Source organism: Seriola dumerili, unplaced genomic scaffold (assembly GCF_002260705.1).
Source record: "Seriola dumerili isolate Sdu_G_001 unplaced genomic scaffold, Sdu_1.0 BDQW01000267.1, whole genome shotgun sequence".
Lineage (NCBI taxonomy): Eukaryota > Metazoa > Chordata > Actinopteri > Carangiformes > Carangidae > Seriola > Seriola dumerili.
In genome coordinates, this window is record NW_019174522.1 from 2,338,237 (window position 1) to 2,358,021 (window position 19,785).

The 19,785-nt window shown below is 40.7% G+C and overlaps 1 protein-coding gene across 1 annotated transcript in view; it reads right to left on the bottom strand.

Annotated features, from left to right (window-relative positions):
* galnt7 (polypeptide N-acetylgalactosaminyltransferase 7) overlaps positions 1-18,239 on the bottom strand; it is a 41,164-nt gene extending 22,925 nt beyond the window's left edge. Inside the window, exons 1-4 of the mRNA XM_022757228.1 lie at positions 17,840-18,239; positions 10,642-10,753; positions 7,049-7,370; positions 1,179-1,345 (exon numbers count right to left, since the gene is read on the bottom strand). Coding sequence (XP_022612949.1) covers positions 1,179-1,345; positions 7,049-7,370; positions 10,642-10,753; positions 17,840-17,962 — 724 coding nt within the window. The 5' untranslated portion in view covers positions 17,963-18,239. The remainder of the gene's footprint in view (positions 1-1,178; positions 1,346-7,048; positions 7,371-10,641; positions 10,754-17,839) is intronic.
* Positions 18,240-19,785: the final 1,546 nt, after the last annotated feature.

The window sequence follows — 19,785 nt, forward strand, 5'->3', positions numbered from 1 at the left end:
ACACACACACACACACACACACACACACACACACACACACACACACACACACACACACACACACACAATGATAGAACTTTACTTCGGTACTGTACTAAATATATTTTTTGAGTATCTGTACTTTACTTGAGTATTTTTTATTTCTTTTTAGAAAAAACTCCCCTACACTTAAAGACAAATATTGTACTGACTCCAACCCATTTCTATGAGGGACTCTTACTTTGAAGCAGAGCTTTTAGTCAGCGAATGAATATTCTTTTATTTTGAAAATGTGATAGACCATACACTGTGTTGATCACAGGAGAAGAACCAATCACAGCCAACTCCTCCACTGTCACTCATGTGTGAACCTGTCAGTGTCCTAACGATGGCGACATTAGATAAAGATGAGGCAGAAGATTCTTCACCAGAGACCACGGTCTGATCTGAGGTCTGTGTTTGAAGGTTTACAAATAAAGAAAGATTTATTTAGTTAGAAAGGTTTGCTGAGTTTACCACGACCAGACTTCATCACTGACCAAATAAATAAATAAATAAATAAATAAATAAATAAATAAATAAAATGAAAACAACAATGGATCCTTTTGTTGATTCATTTGTTTTTATGTCCATGTCCTCAGTCTTTGTATCATAATATAGTCTTTTTATTCTACAGGTTCTACAGTCAGTCAGTCAGTCAGTGAGCCAACAGGTTCTATAAATATGGATCAATACAACAATGAGTTGACATTAAAAATGTACTTTTGAATACTTCCGTATTTTTAAAATCAAGTACTCCAGTACTTTAACTCATAGCATTTGACCTGGAGGATCTAAACTCAGACTCCAGTGATGGAGTTGTGGACTTTGTCCACCTCTGCCCACCACCAGAGCTGCTTACAGAGGATATTTATTTAAAAAATGTGCATCCAGCTGTCCTCTTTGATCAACTCATCTCGGCCCTTCCCACCATCTTCCCCACAATGCCTCTGTTTCAGTTCAGCTCTCCCTACGACAGTGTTATGCTACATCACATATATCCATGACAGTTTGGCCTCTGTCTGCCCTCTGTTTCCTACGCCAAACTAACAGGGGGCAGCACATCACCACAGAGTCCGAAATCTGACTCACTGATGCTGGAATGTTCAAAGATCACATTTTATTCCAGCCTCCATACTGTGTGAGCAAAGCAAACCCACCTTTGTTGCTGTAGTCATCTATCATGACAATCTCAGCCAGGTACTTCCTGGGAGTCCTCTTGATGACACTGTGGACGGTTCTCATCAGAGTAGACCAGCCTTCATTATGGAAGACTATCACCACACTGGAGGTCAGCAGTCTGTCGTCATAATACCAGTACTTACACCTGGAGATGTGGGACAGAACACAGAGTGCAGGTCAGTTACATTCATTCAGAAATGTCATGAATGTTGCTGCTCTCTGTCTCTAATGCAACGTCTCTGTGTAAACATGAAAAGAGCAAAAAGGGTTGATTTGGGTTGGATAAATCTCCTAGAAAAGAAATGGAGGGGCAGCGGGTAGGGAAACCACGAGAACCGATACTTCAGGAATCGGAAAATGGGATGGTACTTGTTTTTCTACAGAACTGAAGGTACTGAAGGTATCATATGTGCTGGAGATGTTATTCTTCTAGGACTTTCGAGAGCAGTAGAATAACACTACAAGTGTTCTAGTCTAACATCAAATTCAGAAAGAAGAAGACAGGCACAGTAAATAACAACAACCATGGCGAACAACAGTGGCAAGTGCAGGTGCAGCAACAGGTCCGTCACAAGTTGTCCAAAAAAAGAAAACATGGAGATAGTTAGTATTTGTGTAGTAGTATGTGTGTGTGTAAGGTAAGGCAGTAGATAATGTTCGGTTTTATTCAAAGTGTTCTAGAGAGTTGTTTAAGGTAAACACAAGAAACTTGTGCTACAGAAAATGGACCAGACTCAGTGAATAGCTCCCTAAGCTTAACATCCTAAGTCCTATGATAAGTATTAATTTAGCTATACAGACTAATGAGCAGTGATAACTAACATGTCTTTGGGGTCATCAGGTGGGAACCTCATTTCACCAGTGTTTCGTCTAGTTGGTCCCACGACACCTCCAGGAGGCTAGACAGTGATCACTGGCGTCTCAGAGTCACTCCCCTAATGCCAGCCATAACTGCTCCTCACACCACAACTATTTTCTCCTTTATCTTGCCTATGCTACCACACACAACATCATCAACTAGGACAAAACACACTAGCAGATTCAGCAAACAAACTCCCCTAACCAGTTGGAGAAAGTGGCGGCCATTTTGAATGAGGGAGGTAGAGTCAAGGAGGGATGCCTTATTGAGCTAAACTCTCCCCCGCCGGATTAGGCTGTGCTCTCCCTCCCCCTACTCCCCCACTCTCCAAGACAATGAGGGAGGTAGAGTCAGGGAGAGGTGCCTTTTGGGCTAGCTCTCCCCCGCTGGATTAGGCTGTGCTATACCCCCTCCCCCCCTTCTCCCCTACTCTCCAACAACTCAACTAAAATAAACAAACTCACCTAAACAGCCAAAGACAAAAGCAATAAGCACACTACAAACCAATTCAAACAACGCAAACAAACAATACAGGCCACCTCACCTGGACTAGCCGCATGGTCTCAAAGAGGCTCACACAGGCCACACCACCCACTTTAAAAAAAAAAAAAAAAAAACACATCCTCTTCCTAGATTTCTTCCTTGCTTCTCCTAAGAGTCTGTCTATCCTAAGTGCTCCCCCTGCTGGGCCCCCAGCTACCATTATTTAATCTCATCCAAATCCACTGACTGGATCTTACTGCCTCATCTGACATGTCCTTTACTATTTTCCTCACACTCTGTCCACTTCCTCCTAACTCCCTCACCAAAGAAACAACAGACCTTGCTACAAATCCTCTACATCCTACTTCCACTGGACAAATCCTAACTTTCCATCCTCGCTGCTCTGCTTCTGCCCCTAACTCTACATACCTGAGCTTTTTCCTTTCATATGCTTCTTCAACTGAAGCCTCCCACGGAACAGTCAGCTCTATGAAATATACTTTCATTCTACTCCTAGACCACAAGACTATGTCAGGCCTTAGCTTTGTACTGGCTATTTCCTGGGGAACAACAAGCTTTCCTCCTAAATCTACCTGCATTTCCCAATCACAAGCATCCTCTAAGCTGCCTTGCCTCCTTGTTGTCTTACCAACTTTCTCTCCCTCTTGAACAAACTTGATTGCAACTCTCTTTATTTTAGGCCCTCCTAAATTTGCCTGCCTCCGTAAATCTTCAATTCCTGCAGCTAAGCTTTTTAAAACCTGGTTATGTTGCCACGTATACCGGCCTTGCAACAGACTAACCTTACAGCCTGACAAAATGTGCTTTAAAGTTGCAGTACCTGAACACAATGAACTTAACTCAACTGTGTGATCATCATGGAGGATGTAGCATGTCTTAATTCTGAGCTGTATCACGCTATACTGAGAGGTGTGTCTGTTATTTAGCCTTACTCCATTGATATAAATGGGGTGGACAAAATAATAGAAATGCCTTTCAATAGACTTTATGTAGCAGTAGTTTAGTTTTGGTGTTTGTGTTATTTTTAATTTTGACACCAAGATTTTTAATTTTTACTGCAAATGTAAATTGTTCCAAATATTGGTTATCAGTGTCCTTGATTACTAATATCACTATTGGCCGAGAAAAGAACCACACGGGGCAAGGTGACTTACAACAACCTGTGCAGCTATGTGCTGGATAGCAAGCTGGCTATGTAGGAAGATGACATCCACATTCTTATTCCTACTTACTAAGCTCTGATTGGTTGACTGCTTCTCCAACAGCAGAAACCCCTGATAGAGATCACAACAACAGACCCATATATTTAAATCACTGAACAAACTGGAGATGTGACACCAGGCAAGGATTACAAGTGCTTTATGTAAAAACTACTAAAACAATAATTAAACAATAATATGCTGCCAAGTTAGCTAACAGAGCCCTGTGCCATGAAGCAGGTTCAACATTATCAAGGATAACTTTTATTTATCTGGTTTAACTGAACCTAACATTGACCGTCCAGATAACCTGTACTATGAAGCTGGTTATCACTTGGTTCAGTTAACTCTGTGTTTACTTGTCCGGCTACGAGTGTGTCATGTAAAAGAGGCAGAGTTTTAATTATAAGCAACATCATCAGAATCATGAATAAAGTATTAATATGATATGAAAAGAAACTGTGATTCCATTAAAGTGATGTCATAAAGTGATATTCAACAAGGTGAAATGTAAACAACATGATCACATGACTAGAATAAAAAAGAAACACTAGAAATATTTTCCAATGACTTATGTCAGGCTAATGATATTGTAAATAAGAGAAAACTAATTATCATGAATTATGAATCCTTATCTTACTGAGTATTTTGCTCTTTTGTCTGATGATGAACAAACTGTTATGAACATGTGATAGGAGAGGAGAGAAGACTAGCTGATGTTTGATGATACAGTCTGACTGAAATGTTCATTTCTAATCATGGAAACATTGAACAGTGTGTGGATCATTGTTGGTTTAGTTTTTATTTCTCTTCATGTTGTTCTGAGCTTAGTGATGAAGAAGAGAGTAAAAGCTTTGTCACTGTCAGTAATCTTTTTGATTAAAGAATCTGTTTTCAGGTCAAATGAAGCTCTAATAGTTATTGTGTAGTTATTTAGTAGATCCTGTAGGAATGGTGACTCAGTTACCATGGGGATTTACCCCAGTAACACGTGAAGCACCGTCATAGAACTGAAAACCCAGAGTTAAACCTGAAGTTATCTCGATAACCTCACATCCTGCTTCGTAGTACAGATTCCAGGTCAAACACACTCAGGTGTCATTCAGGACGACTTTATTCCTGCATGAAAAAACACAGCAGGGGTGCCAGTACAGAGGGCTCCCTCAAAAACAGGGTGCAGGGTGTCCTAGGAAAAAACTTAACATTAGGTGCAAGGCTCTTTGATGGCTAAACACCTGCGAGCGCACATTCCTGGTGAATCACTTAGTAGCATGAACATTGTATTTCTGTTTACCTTGTGATCGCCATGACAAAAGATGGAAGTGCCTTGAAAACTTTGCAGAGTTGCAAATTGTTGTTGTTGGTCTGAACTCCTGTGAACAACTAAGTGGGACTGACTCTGCTCCGACACAACTGAGCTGTCCACTTTATAAGCTTTTATTAGTCAGTCTGTCAGTACACTCATGTCAACACACTGTTCATGAAGAGACGGTACATAACAATGGCAGTAAAATACACACACACACACACACACACACACACACACACACGCACACACACACACACACTCTTAAATACGTCATGGAATCTGCTGTTTGTCTTTAGACAAATCTAACGTACCAACAATGACAAACAGTTGGGTGGGGTTTCTGTGTGTTCCTGTGCTGGCTGGATGTTTAAAGGCAATTTTTCTGGAAAAGAAACCTGTGGATTATGTGAGGACTGTGCAGTCAGAACATGCTAGAGCTCCTGAAAACACCGAGTGGGACTCAGAAGTGAAGTGAAGCCAAACCTGGTGCAGTCATGACGTGTTAATGTAAAGGATTGGCTCAACCGTCCAACCTGTGTGTATCAGACCGGTTAAAGGCAGTGTGTTCAGTGGAGCATGTATGAGTCACACCCAGCTGCCTTGTGTGTGTGTGTGTGTGTGTGTGTGTGTGTGTGTGTGTGGTGGTGTTGTGTGTGTAGGTGTGTGTGTGTAGGTGTGTGTGTGTGTGTGTGTGTGTGTGTGTAGAAAAGCAGGAACAGATTCCACTGCATCACTGTCATTGTCAAATAAATTATTTTAACTCCCTAAATGTCATATCTAGGGCAGTTTGCTTGGGTGTGTTCATTTACTCTAACTAAACAGCTCACAGTGATTTAATTGATCCTAGCTTCATGCACTCAGAGAAACAGGGGTATGGTTTTTGTACCCAAAAGGTCAATTTTTCATAAAAGTATCCTGTAAGGTGCTGAAATGACCTCAACACAACTGTAGTAAGTAACAACACAGCTGGGTGTGTGTTTTAGTGATTTCCTCTAGTCTTTACATTGTTCTAATGGTTTTAATAATGTTGTAGGGTCATGAGGTAGGCTCACAAAGCCACTGTTAAAACACTGAATGAACTGAATGTAATAGAGTATCCGAGTCATGAATTTGTGTTTTGTAAATGTACTTTTACTGAACTTTGTTCCTGTTTTGTGTCTGAAACCAAAATGAAATTTCTCTTGGTTGTAATCAGTGATAAGAGAATGGCTCCTCAGGTCTAATGCTTCAACTTAATGTTGAATAGCTGCTTTTTCTCATGTGCTGGAACAAATAACACTTAAAATGGATCAGTTTACATATAAAATGTTGATTTTGTTTAAAGGTGTAAAATAATTGTCAGTTAAAATAAATTTTGGTCATTAACTGTTAATGTTTTTGCCTCATAAAAAGGTACAAAATGCACATAGCACCAACTGTCCCTCATAAGGTACCAATTCTGGAGGTGCCTCGGTGGTTCACCTGGTAGAGCGCGCACCACATGGGTTTAGTCCTAACTGCAGCAGCCGTGCAGTCGAGTCTGACCCACTGCCCCTTGCTGCATGTTATTCCCTCTCTCTCTCCCTGACTTTCCTGTTCCTCTCACCTATCAAAATAAAGGCAAAAATACCCCAAAAAAACTTTGAAAATAAATAAATAAGGAACCAATTCTGTACCTTTCCAGTGGGCATATTTTTGTACCAGGACATAAAGGTAAATTTTTGTCATTAGGGGAACAGAAATGTTCTTTCAGAGGTCCAGAGAAGAAGGTACAAAAATAGGTACAGCTGAACCCTGCTAGGGTACAGCGTCCTGTACTTTCATTTCTTAGTGTGTGTTGGTAAAACTCTGCCTGTACTTGCATTAGATGATGTAGGGATCATTTTACTTTTCCCATAGTGGTCCTGTAATAGTAATCGAGGGCATATTACAGTTAGAAGAAACGACAGTATTAAAGAAGGCGGCAGACTTGCAGTCAGTATGAACAGCGGCACTCACTCTTCATGGCGTATATCACTGATGGTTCTGTCCAGTGAGATCATGTCGCTGGCCACCATGTTGAAGCCAAACTCTTTGATGGAAGCCTGGACCGAATCTTTGTACTCCGGACCCAGGATAAAAGGCTTCGCTCCCTCTCCAGGACCGCTGAGGACCCCTGGAGGCTCGGGTTCCTTGGGCTCAAAGTTTCCCAGGATACCTTTCTTCAGGATGGGGCTGGTGTAGGCATGTGAGTGGGGTCTGAATGTCACATACTGCTGCTGGATCACCTGCTTCTGGTTGGGCTGCTGCTGCTCAGGGTTCAGGGGATGGTCAGCTCCTCCTGGAGACAACAACCAGATATCAAAGGCTGATGACATACCACAATGTGCAGTTAATAAGAACACTGTACTAGTGTGTTGTGTGTGGCAAAATGCCATAGAATGATAAAAATGGTATATTTTCCACAGTGAGTTTCTACTGATTCAAGTTAAAAAAAGTACATGTATTTATCAATCAATCAATAAATAATCATCAAACATATAGATAAAAGGATGGATTAACCCATTTAAAAATAACTCATGTAAACATGAATTTTACATAAGATGAGAGGTCTGGAACAATGGTACTGAGGGTGTTCCCCCACAAAACATTTCCTTAATTTTAATTTAGAAATATTTTCTCCAGTGTGCTGTGGAAACTAAGACTTTTTCAAACCTTTTTCTGAGAAACTCAAATAAATACCTGCAGATAACTAGTTTTTGGAAGTTTTTTTTACAGACCTTGCCCTGATTATTCAAATCCCTCCTTGTTAACCTGTTCTCACTTTATCATCAACTGACAATTACTTTTGATAGAAATGAATGTGTTGATTATGTTGAATCCAGCATCCAGTAGCACCACTGATGACATTTTGAAAACAATGCTGAATTCTGAGTTTCAAAGCATGAGCAGGGTGGAGGCAGGGTGAATATTGGGGGACTGCGAAAATAGAAAATCAACCAGGGCAGATTAGACACCTTTTAAATGTAATTACACTATTACATTAGTTTGAGACTTTCCATTGAGTTGCCTTCATGTGATCAAATATGGTGAAGTATCCTCTGGAAATGTATCACCTAATGTTGAGATTTGCTCTAATACTAAATTTTATCATCTGTACGTTAAACCTCAGATACAGTGGCAAGAAAAAGAGTGTGACCCCTGTGGAGTGAGCTGTTTTTTTCATCCACTTCTTATTAACTGTGACCTCGCCTTCATCCAAGTCACAGAGGAAGACAAACACAGTATTTCTAAGATTCTCACAGATTCTCAGGATGTATGGTCTGAGCTCAGTCCACAGCTTCTCTGGATCCAGGTCTGGCTCTGACTGGACCACTCCAGAAAGTGGATTTTCCTTGATGTTTAGGGGGATTGTCTCGCTTCATCAGCAGCTTCTCCTGAGCTTCAGCAGGGGGACAGACACCCAGCTCCCTCCACCCTGCTCCACCTGTGGGAGGAGGTTTTCTTTTCGTGTTGGTCTGCAGAGACCTGTTTACACAACACACAGAGCTGATGTCCAGTCTCATCAGTCCATCAAACAGTTTCCTGTAGTGTTGTGGAGAGTCAAACTTCAGCTCAGGGATGCAGCAGCTTCCTCTGTGGTGTCCAGGGCAACGGGACTCCATGCTCCATGGTGTGTGTGTGGTAGACTCATGAACAGAGATGTGAACCAACCCCAATGATTCCTTTAAGCCTTCAGCTATGACTCTGAGCTTCTTTTTCTCATTGATCTGAAACCAAATCATCTCCAGTTATATACAGTTTGTCTGACTGTGGACTAGGGATGTTACCGAAACCTGGGGCAAAACTTTCCAAGTCGAAAATTTCGTTCAGAAATTCAGTTTCAGGTCACGGGAGGATGAATGTGAGGAGAGGGGGGGGGTGATAATGGGTTAATGTTTATCGAGTGCATGTGAGAAAATAAGCAATGTTAATATTGTTCTTAATTTCTTTTTTTTCCTCTTACAAAATGCCAAAAAGTACAGATAAAAGTACTGCTAAAGTACCGGATCCATAAGTGGTATCGATAAAAGTAGTGTTACTGTTAAATCGATCGAGATGACTGTCACCCTTTCAGCTCCATGATGATTAACAATTCCTGATCCTGAGGCTACATCCACACTAATGTACTTTAGTATTAAATAACATCACTTTTACATTGTTTACACCTGACTTCCTCACGACTCCGGAGTTTTCGAGCCCCTAAAACGGAGAGTTCTGTAAACACTGCTGGTTTTAATTTGAAAACTGTGTGGGGGTTGTGTTTTATTTTGAAAACTCTGTTGTGTTGTAGTCTGGACAGACAGAAACGATGATGTAGACACCCACATTCGCTTCCTGATTGGGTCTACCAGTACCACCGTGATGTATCACTGTATTTACATTGTGATGACTCCCAATATTTCCCACCGCCATGCTCACCTCATAGCCATGTGTTACGTTCAGTAGGAGTTCCACCTTGCTAAGAAAACTCTGGTCTTATTTTTCACCATCGCTGTTACTCATTCGTTGCATTTTCTGCAACTAAGCAACCAACTGCAGAGCAGACAATCTGCTTCCTGTTCACACCAGCACACACATCCCCAGTGGATGTGAATGGTCATGTGATGTGCACTTTCAGGTGCGTTAGTAGAGATTATTTCTGATATGGACCTAAAACACTCATCTGGATGGAGATCGTGTTCAGTTTAAAACGCCGTTCTAAAATGAAAAGGCTTTTGTTTTAGTGATACACACAAAGCTTATGATTACATTTATGTAATTTTGTTTGTTTTATTTTGAAAATATTATTTTTGCGAGAGGCAGTATGGCGCCTTACTTCGGTCTGGGACTCTCTTTGCGTGGACTCTTGTTTATTTCCTCATTCTGCTGAGCAAAGCTGCACTGACCAGAAGCACTGTCGCCTGTCTCATTCTTTCTCCTGTTTTAACAGGTTGGTGATGTTTGAAACACTTGTATAATTACATACACTTATATCTCTACATTTGTATTAAATGCTAGATCGATTCTGTAAGGGTATTTGATGCATTTACATGATTTTGTGAACGAATGGGGAACATACAGTTTTTCTCTGTCACGTGTGGCCTGATATGTTGCAGACGTTAAACTATTTGTTGTGTACTCTAGTTTAGTACTTTTATATAGTTAGTGTGATTGTTTGATATATATATTGTGAATTGTTATATTATTAGCACTTTGAGAAAGTGAGAAACTTTGCAGACACTGCAGTGGGTTCAAGAAGCCACATGATTTAGCTCCAGACAACACAGGTTAAAACTTGTGTTAAACCTTAAACTGCAGCTACGATCACTATTGCAAAACAAAGCCACTGTGTTTAGTAAATGCAAGAGTTTCCAGAGCCACTCATAATTGTCTGGATTTACTTCCTGGTGAATGGTTGTTGTTACAGTGAAGCAGTCTGACGACCTTGCTGGTAAAAATCACAGTTAAAATATGTGTATCACAACCTGTTCAGTGACATGTCACCTGTTTCAGCAGGGTCCACGTGTCTTGTTATAGACAAAGTAGGAGCTGAGTTTTTTACCCAGTGTTTTAAAAAAAATGGAGCTCACCATGTTTGAGTCTGATGGAGTTGAGGTCAACCTCCACCCCCTCCACATGAGGCCAGGGCACCACAGGCTTAAACTGATCTGCGAAGTCTCCTTTGGGCAGCAGACTGTCATCCTGCAGGAAGTGTGTATTACTCACAGGTACATCATTAACATCAGAGAAAAACATAATGGAAGACTATGGTGCGACAAAGCAATGAAAAGTAACACAATATGATTAAATATGGCTCTGGACCAACTTCACACTGATAAGAGCTTATCACTAGGGGTGTCGTGTGGCGTAGTGGTCTAAGCTGGCGCCCCATGTGTAGAGGCTACAGTCCTCGCTGCAGTTTCCCCGGTTCGAGTCCGGCATCGGACGGGCCTTGCTGCATGTCATTCCCCCTCTCTCTGCCTCCCCATTTCCTGTCTCTCTCTACTGCACTATCAATAAAGCCCAAAAGAATATACTTTTTAAAAAAAAAAAAAGAGCTTGTCACTAACGGTGGGATGGGTGAAGGCTAAATCATTCTGTTCCGTTTCATTATGAGCACTATCGCCCAACCCTGCAGAGTAGCTTTTCAAGTTCATTTTGCTCATTATTTGGTTTTAAATAATGATATTGTATGGTTGAGTCTGAACCGCTCTCAACGTGTCGGACAACCAGCGCACACTATCTGCCCAGCAAGCTGACCGAGTTAGCAAATATGTCAGGCCTGTGTGTCGTCAGCTTTAGGGTTGGATGTCCGCGCTAATCTCCCCATTCAATTCATTTGGTTCGTGTCAACCCTTGATTCAGTTACATCAGATAAAAACAATGTTACATTAAGAATTTCTTCTGCATTCAACCAGTGAGCAGCACTTATGTTTCCTTGGATACAGAATGGTGTAAAGTGGCAAAATGTCCCGGTTATGAAAATTATTACTTTTATTTGGAAACTGTAAAATGACAAGGGGCATCATCTTCATGCAAAGAGTCAGAGTCACTTATTAGCATCCCTGAATTTTCAAGTACATTATTCTGAACAGGGTTTTTCCTGCATAGAGAATTGGGAAGCGGCCACCTCCGTCAAATTTCGTGTCGCCTCCGCCTCCCAATAAAATTCTAGTATTTGTTTTCTCTGTACTCGATGGATCTGACGTTTGTAACTGCAACTGTACGCCACTACGGCAATGTAGTGGCGCTGTATCGTAATTCGTGCATCAGGCAGAGCCATCCGAAATGCCAAAGAAGAATACTAACTCGCTGGATTTTCTGCCTGCAGAAGGAGGCGGCAACCTGATTTTGTGGCTCTTCAAACCCTCAACGTTTTATAAGAAATGGAATACGGCGGCCCAAAAAAGATTTTTTTTTTCCGGATGACGTCACCGTGTGTACTACACTCTCCGCGCGGTCGAGCTGTGCCTCGGGAACGAAGATGCTTGCTAGGTTGATGCAAACGCCATACAGAAAAGTTAGTTAGAAAACTTGTCGGCCTGTTTTTCTAACGTAATTGTTTTTTAATCTATATGTTAGCCGATATATTAGCTGCGTAATGACTGGATTCACTGATATGACACTGTAAGTGATTTTTAATAGCTTCCTTTTCTTCAGTGAATTTGAATTTGGTAAGTCATTTACCTGACAGGTGATCTTTTCTGTGATCTGTGTGCCAGCAGTGTCTCATCCTTACTGAAGTTCACCAGCCTGTCTTCCGCTCACAACAGCCACATTCATTTAGTTTATAGCTTAAACTGTCTCAGTGTGGTAAAATTATAACTCTGACTTCACGTCCACGTTGGCGGTTGTGGCCTGAGATGGTGCAACCTGCTCCCCTTCTCCACTGGTCCCTGAGGGGAAGAACCGTCCATGACGTCCTCATCATCGTCTCTCTTACTCCCTACATCGTCATTATGTGTTCTGTATACAGTGTGCTAAATGTTCAATGGCATTCATTATTGTTTAAATTAAATCTTTTTTTAAGAATCCTTTTGATTAATTTTATGTTATTCAAATCAAATGTCTGGGACAGTAATGTACTTAATGAAAATATCTGTGTTCTGTGACAGCTACATTTGTGAACATTGAAATTCTGCAGTGTTGTGGAAATATTGTATTGTAATGAACTTGGTTACCATGGTTACTACCCAATAGCGTCTTTTAAAACACACATCGGATTTCTACCCGATAGCGTCTTTTTCAACAAAAACACAACAACTTCACACACGAAAATGAAGGATTTCACATATTACATGCATTTGAAATACTTCCTTTGTAACGGTGTATTCAAACCGAGTGTCACTTCAAGGGAGCGAAGTGACTTAAAGCGTGATTGTCAAAACTTCATAGTCAAAGGTAAGTAACATTATGACAGGAAGGAGGAGTCCATGTCCATGACACATTAACCACAGATGGAAGTAGCCTGAACTGAAATGTGTGTTGTGACACAGACCTATCATGTAATGTTAGTATCTTTTCACAATCAATGTCAATAAAATAAAAGCAGTTGTGCGACCTACAGACCCTTTCCAAAAAATTTGAATATCATGGAAAAGTTGTTTAATTTCCATAATTCCATTCAAAAAGTTAAACTTTCATAGATTATAGATTCAGGGCCCACAATTTAAACGATTTCAAGTATTTATTTGTTTATTTTTACATAATTTGGGCTTCCAGCTCATAAAACCCACGAAAACAGGAATTCAAAAAATTAGAATACTGTGAAGAAATCAGCCCAAATTTTGCAGGGCATGAATGTTTTAAACTGAGTGTCACACACTAATCATCTACTAAACTCAAAGCACCTGCACAGGTTACCCCAGGTGTCATTAAATTGCTTCAGTTTGGTTCAATTGTCTCAGTTCGGTTCAATATGGGGAAGACTGCAGACATGACAACTGGCCAGAAGACCATCATTGATACCCTCCATAGGATGGGTAGGCCACAAAAGTTCATAGCTAAGGAGGCTGGCTGTTCACAGAGTGCTGTGTCCAAGCATATCAATGGAAAGAGCAAAAGAGATGACCATGGGCTTCAGCAGATTATCAAACAGAGAAGATTCAAGAATCTGGCAGAGATCCAGAAAGAGTGGAATGAGGTGGGAGTCACAGCTTCAACAACCACCACATTCAGACGCATCCGGGAGATGGGCTACAACTGTCGGGTTCCTCGGGTCAAGCCACTTCTGAACCTGAGCCAATGTAGGAAGCGTCTCAACTGGGCCAAGGAGAAGAAGGACTGGACCGTTGGCCAGTGGTCCAAGGTCCTCTTTTCCGATGAAAGTAAAGTGTGCCTTTCATTCGGGAATCAAGGTCCAAGGGTTTGGAGGAAGACGGGTGAGGAACAGAACCCAAGCTGCTTGAGGTCCAGTGTGAAATATCCACAGTCAGTCATGATTTGGGGTGCAATGTCCGGTGCAGGTGTTGGTAAACTCTGCTTTCTTAAATCCAAGGTCACCGCAACAGTCTACCAGAGTGTTTTAGAGGACTTCATGATTCCTTCTGCTGAGGATCTGTATGGAGATGCAGATTTAATCTTCCAGCAGGACCTGACCCCTGCCCATACCGCCAGAAGCACCAAAACCTGGTTTGATGCCCATGCCATCACAGTGCTTGACTGGCCAGCCAACTTGCCGGACCTAAACCCCATTGAGAATCTATGGGGTATTCTCAAGAGGAAAATGAGGGGCACCAGACCCAACAACAAAGAAGAGCTGACAGCAAGCATCAAGGAAATCTGGGCTTCCATAACTCCCAGGCAATGCCACAGGCTGATTGCCTCAATGCCACATCGCATCGAGGCAGTGATTAAGGCAAAGGGATTCCCAACCAAGTATTGAAGATTGACATATCGTTTTGAAAGTACCATATTTTGATTGATTTGATGTGATCCTAATTTCTTTCTTTTTTTTCTGCAAAAACTGAGAAGTAAATGGTGATTTCTTCACAGTATTCTAATTTTTTGAATTCCTGTTTTCGTGGGTTTTATGAGCTGGAAGCCCAAATTATGTAAAAATAAACAAATAAATACTTGAAATCGTTTAAATTGCGGGCCCTGAATCTATAATCTATGAAAGTTTAACTTTTTGAATGGAATTATGGAAATTAAACAACTTTTCCATGATATTCTAATTTTTTGGAAAGGGTCTGTATATGTGCTTTTATGTTAGATGATATTGGCCACATTAAAAAAAGAAAAGATATAGACGATGCGGAAATCATCAATAACAAGCATTAAATGTCTAAACGAATCACAATAAAGTTAAAACCTCCATTTTAATAACTTCATTGTGATTACACAATAATATGTATACATATATACACACACATACATATATATATATACATATCACAACAAAGCTATCAAAATATTTATATAGGTATATATATAGGTTTTAATATATATATAATGAAGTTTATCCAAGTGGAGTTACTGTTGTATGATGAAGTTTGTCCAAGTGGAGTTACCATACAAGATGGCGTCGCATGCGCAAACGGGCCATTCAGCAAATCGGGTAGGTCCGCAGATCGGGTAGCGACAGGCCGCATAACGCGGAAGTAACCCGGAAGCCAGAAACTTTCTCGGCGTAAACGCCAGGCGATCAACTGCTATAGAAATGAACGGGCGCCATTTTTGATCCAAACCCTACAGATGAATATCATCTCTTTTACATCCAAGCACAACCAGCTTCTTGAAAAATTTCTCTAAATTAACGGTACATCCCATCCTGTATGTTTTTTTGCAGAAATGTCTCAAATCATAGATTATTTTAAAAAGAGAGTAAGAGGACAGGTTAAACAGTGCAGAGGGCAGACATCTTTAGTTCTTCTAATATGGGGAAAAAAAGTTAATTCATGTTACTGACGAGATACAGTTAATTTGTCAGGACTGAAAGTAGGCCTAGTTCTCAGCTACAAGTATAAGGTGCCAGTGGAGGAGAGGATCAGAGTGCGAGAGAGAAGTCAAGGCGAAAGTACCAAGTCATTAGGAGTGTATTAAAGAGTATATTAAAGCCAACGTTTTTTTTTTTTTAAATCTTATTGCCGCCGTCGTACGGCTTAGTACCACCCCCGCCAAATTTTTGGCCAGGAAAAACCCTGTTATTCAGAATATCTTCAGAAATAAATGCAATTGAACCAATTTGCAAGCAGAATATTTAAATAAAATGTCCAAGGCTAATGAACTAAAGAAAAATAATAACTCTTCACGTCACAGTTTGCGCGACTGTGGGCAGCTCATACAGCAGCTACAGTAAGTTTTAAACTTTGTAATGACTTGATTTCCACGCGGCAAACATTTCACACAGCATGCAGCCCTAACTGAGCAACTTACAATGACCAAACCACTGTCTACCCACAATATTTAGTACAGAAAAACATGTTTGATGAGAAAAGGCACAAATTCAAAGATCAATCTTGGGAGTTTAATCATCAATAATGGATCAATTTTGATAAAAATCATGATGAGAACATTTATTTTTCACATGGCTGCACATCCACCTGGTGACGCAATATATATTCCTTCTGAGCACAAGCCAAGTTGTGTTATTTACACAAAACAATTACTGATACCTTGATCGATCAGCCATAGACAGTTAGTGTAATAATCTTATGATCAAAGCCTCATTTTTGGCCCTCACTGGTTCATCTACACTGAAAATCCCTTCATGAATTCTTAAAAGGGTCAAGTGTGGAGATCTGGAACTGCATTTGCAGATCTTGGTGAAAATGAAGCTGATGAACAAACTTTTAAAAGGTACTTTATCTGTATATGTTACTATCCACAACAACAGTGTCTGAAACTATCCATAGAGTGTTAAAGTCACAGAGGGATTAATATCTAGGGGGCTGTGGTAGTCAAATATTAACCATGCTCTTCCTTAACTACGCTCATAACTCTGCTGTGTATTCAAGGCCAGTTACAAGAGGTAGCTTGTAATAGATAACACATTTCCCTGACTATTACTACGTGTGACATCAGTTATCAGAGGACCAATGAGTAATCTGTATCAGAAAGAAAGTTACACAATTCAGTGTCTCAGTGTTTCACTGTTTTTTCACTGAACTTCAGTTCCTGAAATTTCAATAAAAACTAGTAAAATGCAGGTATTGAAAAACTTCTGACTGGTTGTGTATGTGCTTAAAAAAAGAAAGTCAAATATCTTCTTGTGAACTTTCACTATCTTGGACAATTATTCCTATACAACATATCTATCAATATCATATACTATCTGATGTCCATATCAGTTGATAAATTGGGTAAAGATAAAAATCCATTTTACTCTTGCGAAGTATTTTTTTGTCTTGAGTGTTTTTTGTTTTTTTTTAGGCTGTTACAATAATAATGTTTTGATGTAAAATATTGACATTCAATAACAGTCACAATTTTTTTCCTACCAGAAACGCCACCATGCGAAAAAAAAACCATACTGCACCACTGTCACCTCCATCCCACAGGTGGCATCACACCTATGGATATACTGTAGTGGTTTCTACAGTATTAACCACTCATCATAATTATCCAACAGGTCGCTATTTTTGCTTTGCAGCAAATGTTCTCAGTTGTGACAGTTTCTGTAGAAAGGGGTGGCACAGTCATGGTCATGGTCTACTTTACAGTTGTCAGTTAATAATGACAATCCAATAATCCTCGGGCATTTTTTTGTAAAAATGGCAACATTTGCTGGTTCCTGTTTCTCAGATGAGATGAGAACAAACAACTGATTCAGGTCGACATACTTTTACACGGGAGACGTGACTGAACTGAGCTCAGCTAGTAACTAACAACTCAGTTCCGCCTGAGGGACCCATGATACCGACATGACGACATATGCGGATCTGCATCCTGGTGTGAACCTGTGTGGGCTAGGACTGTAACCTCCACGGCACCATGTGAATAAAGGCGCTGGTACTAAACGAAGGAGGATGTAGTTGTTCATCGAAAGGAGTCTATTCACTTCACAGGGATGAAGGCGGCTAGGAACCAATCTCCATGACAACCAGTGTAGGAGAGCTAGCTGAGTGAAAACCTATTCTCGTGCTGGTCGTTATCGGAGCGATGGCACCGATCTGCTCCTCCGACCCCTCTGACATTACCATTCATCACCCACACACTGGGTTTGCATAGCTAATGTACCAGGTGCTTTAGATGTGTTGTATTGGGAGTTATGCTAGCAGCGCCGATAGCCGTTCACGCTACATGCGTTTTCGACACTTCGGATTTACCGGTTTGCAGTTCACTCACCCGTTTTCCGAAGGGGTTTTCGTCGCTGGGTTTCGGTGACAGAGAGGACCAGAGCACCACCAAACCAAGAAACGTCCCAATTACAAGCAAGCTCCGTAAAATGAATCCGACTTTCAGCCTCATGTTGCGAGCTCTTCCCGGGTAGCCTGGCTGCCGTCAGCTAAGCTAAGTTAGCTGCTATTGCTCCTAGCAAGGGCTGACCGGCTGGCAGGATAGCCAGGCAGGCGGCTATCGACTCGGTAGCTGCGGATGTTTTAAGTTTGAACAATGAGGTTGGCCCTAACTCGACGACAGGCAGAGGTGCTACAACAATGATATCTTGTCTCACCAGGCTGCTATCGTAGGACTCCTACGTCCGTCCCCCTCTTGACAGTTGTGGTCCTGCCCTGCTAACGTTACTGCTGACACGGTCCCCCCCCCCGCCCCCCGCAGTGCAGCCCTGCCCAGCTAAGAGACACACGCCTGTGGCGGCGTTAAGTGGCTCACCTCTGGGCGTTATGGCTCCACACACTAAGAAAACTGTTGACTGATATATTAACTATATATTATAAATTTCTTAACATCCAAATGTTAAATATTCAGCTCGTATCCCACAGTTTCTGACAGCAGTGTGCAGCGGGGCTGGTCGAGGACTCACGCGCATTAAAGCAGGTTTTACTGGGTGTGGGAGATCAACCAAACAAGAGGTCTATCTGGTTCTTGAGAGCACATTTGGTAGGTGACGTGCGGCTCAGGTATTATAAAGGCAGTGGCTCATTGTTGTAATGGCCACGTCATATATGTGTACAGGGATGCAGAGACAATAATAAAAAAAAAAAACTTCAGTAAGGAAATAGCACGCAGGAAATATCCACACAGCTGGATAGAGAATACTGAAGAATAAAGAAAATTAGAAAAAATATAATGTAAAGTGTAGTATGTGTTAAGTGTTTTAACACAGTGTGAAGACCACGTGGAGGGTTTGGGTCATAGGTGTGTCCTGGTAATTTTAGATCATCCTCAGACCTCACAGCATCACTTCTCAGACATCATTTAACATGTCACAGGTTGTAGGCTTCTCCTCAGACACAGTCTTGGACTGAGAATCTTTCTGGACTTGTTACTAAATGTGTTTTTAAGTCTGCAGTCAACCACAAATGATTGTTCACACATCACATTTACTCAAGTACTGTGCTTCTGTCAGATCTGAGTTACCATGACTTTCAGTGTATTCTTTTCATGCAACTTTATACTTGTACTCCACCACATTTCAGACTGCACTACATTTATCTGACACCTTTAGTCAAACATATGAAGAGTTTATAAAATATCATGCTTTGTAAACAATCTATACATGCAGAGCTGAGACCATTAGTCCATTAATCAATTGGTCGAATCAGAAAATGAATTAGAAACTATTTTCACTGTCACTTCGGTCATTTTTCATGTGTAAAGCCAAACATTTCGTGGTAACAGTTTGTCAAATTTGAATATTTGCTGCTTTTCTTTATAATTATTTTTAATTTATTTTTAATAATTAAAGCCATTTATCAATATTTTATGAATTTTAACAAACCAAAAAAGTGAATCTAGAGCAATTGTTCTCCAGACTCATGCAGTAGCCTAGAATGCACTTTAAACATTGATTCCCTGAAAACATTGCAGCAATTTAGAAATATGCTTTTTAATCTTTTAAATCATAATGTTTCTGAATGCAATTGTTTTTATTAGGAACTAATTTTGTGTATTCTGATTGTTTGCTTGTTTTCTTTCTGCTTTTGTAATCTCGGCATCATTGAAAATGAGGGTCACCCCTCAATGTACAGTGGGGAAAATAAGTATTGAACGCGTCAACATTTTTCTCAGTAAATATATTTCTAATGGGGCTATTGACATGAAATTATCACCAGATGTCGGTAACAACCCAAGTAATCCACACATACAAAGAAATCAAAACATATAAGTCC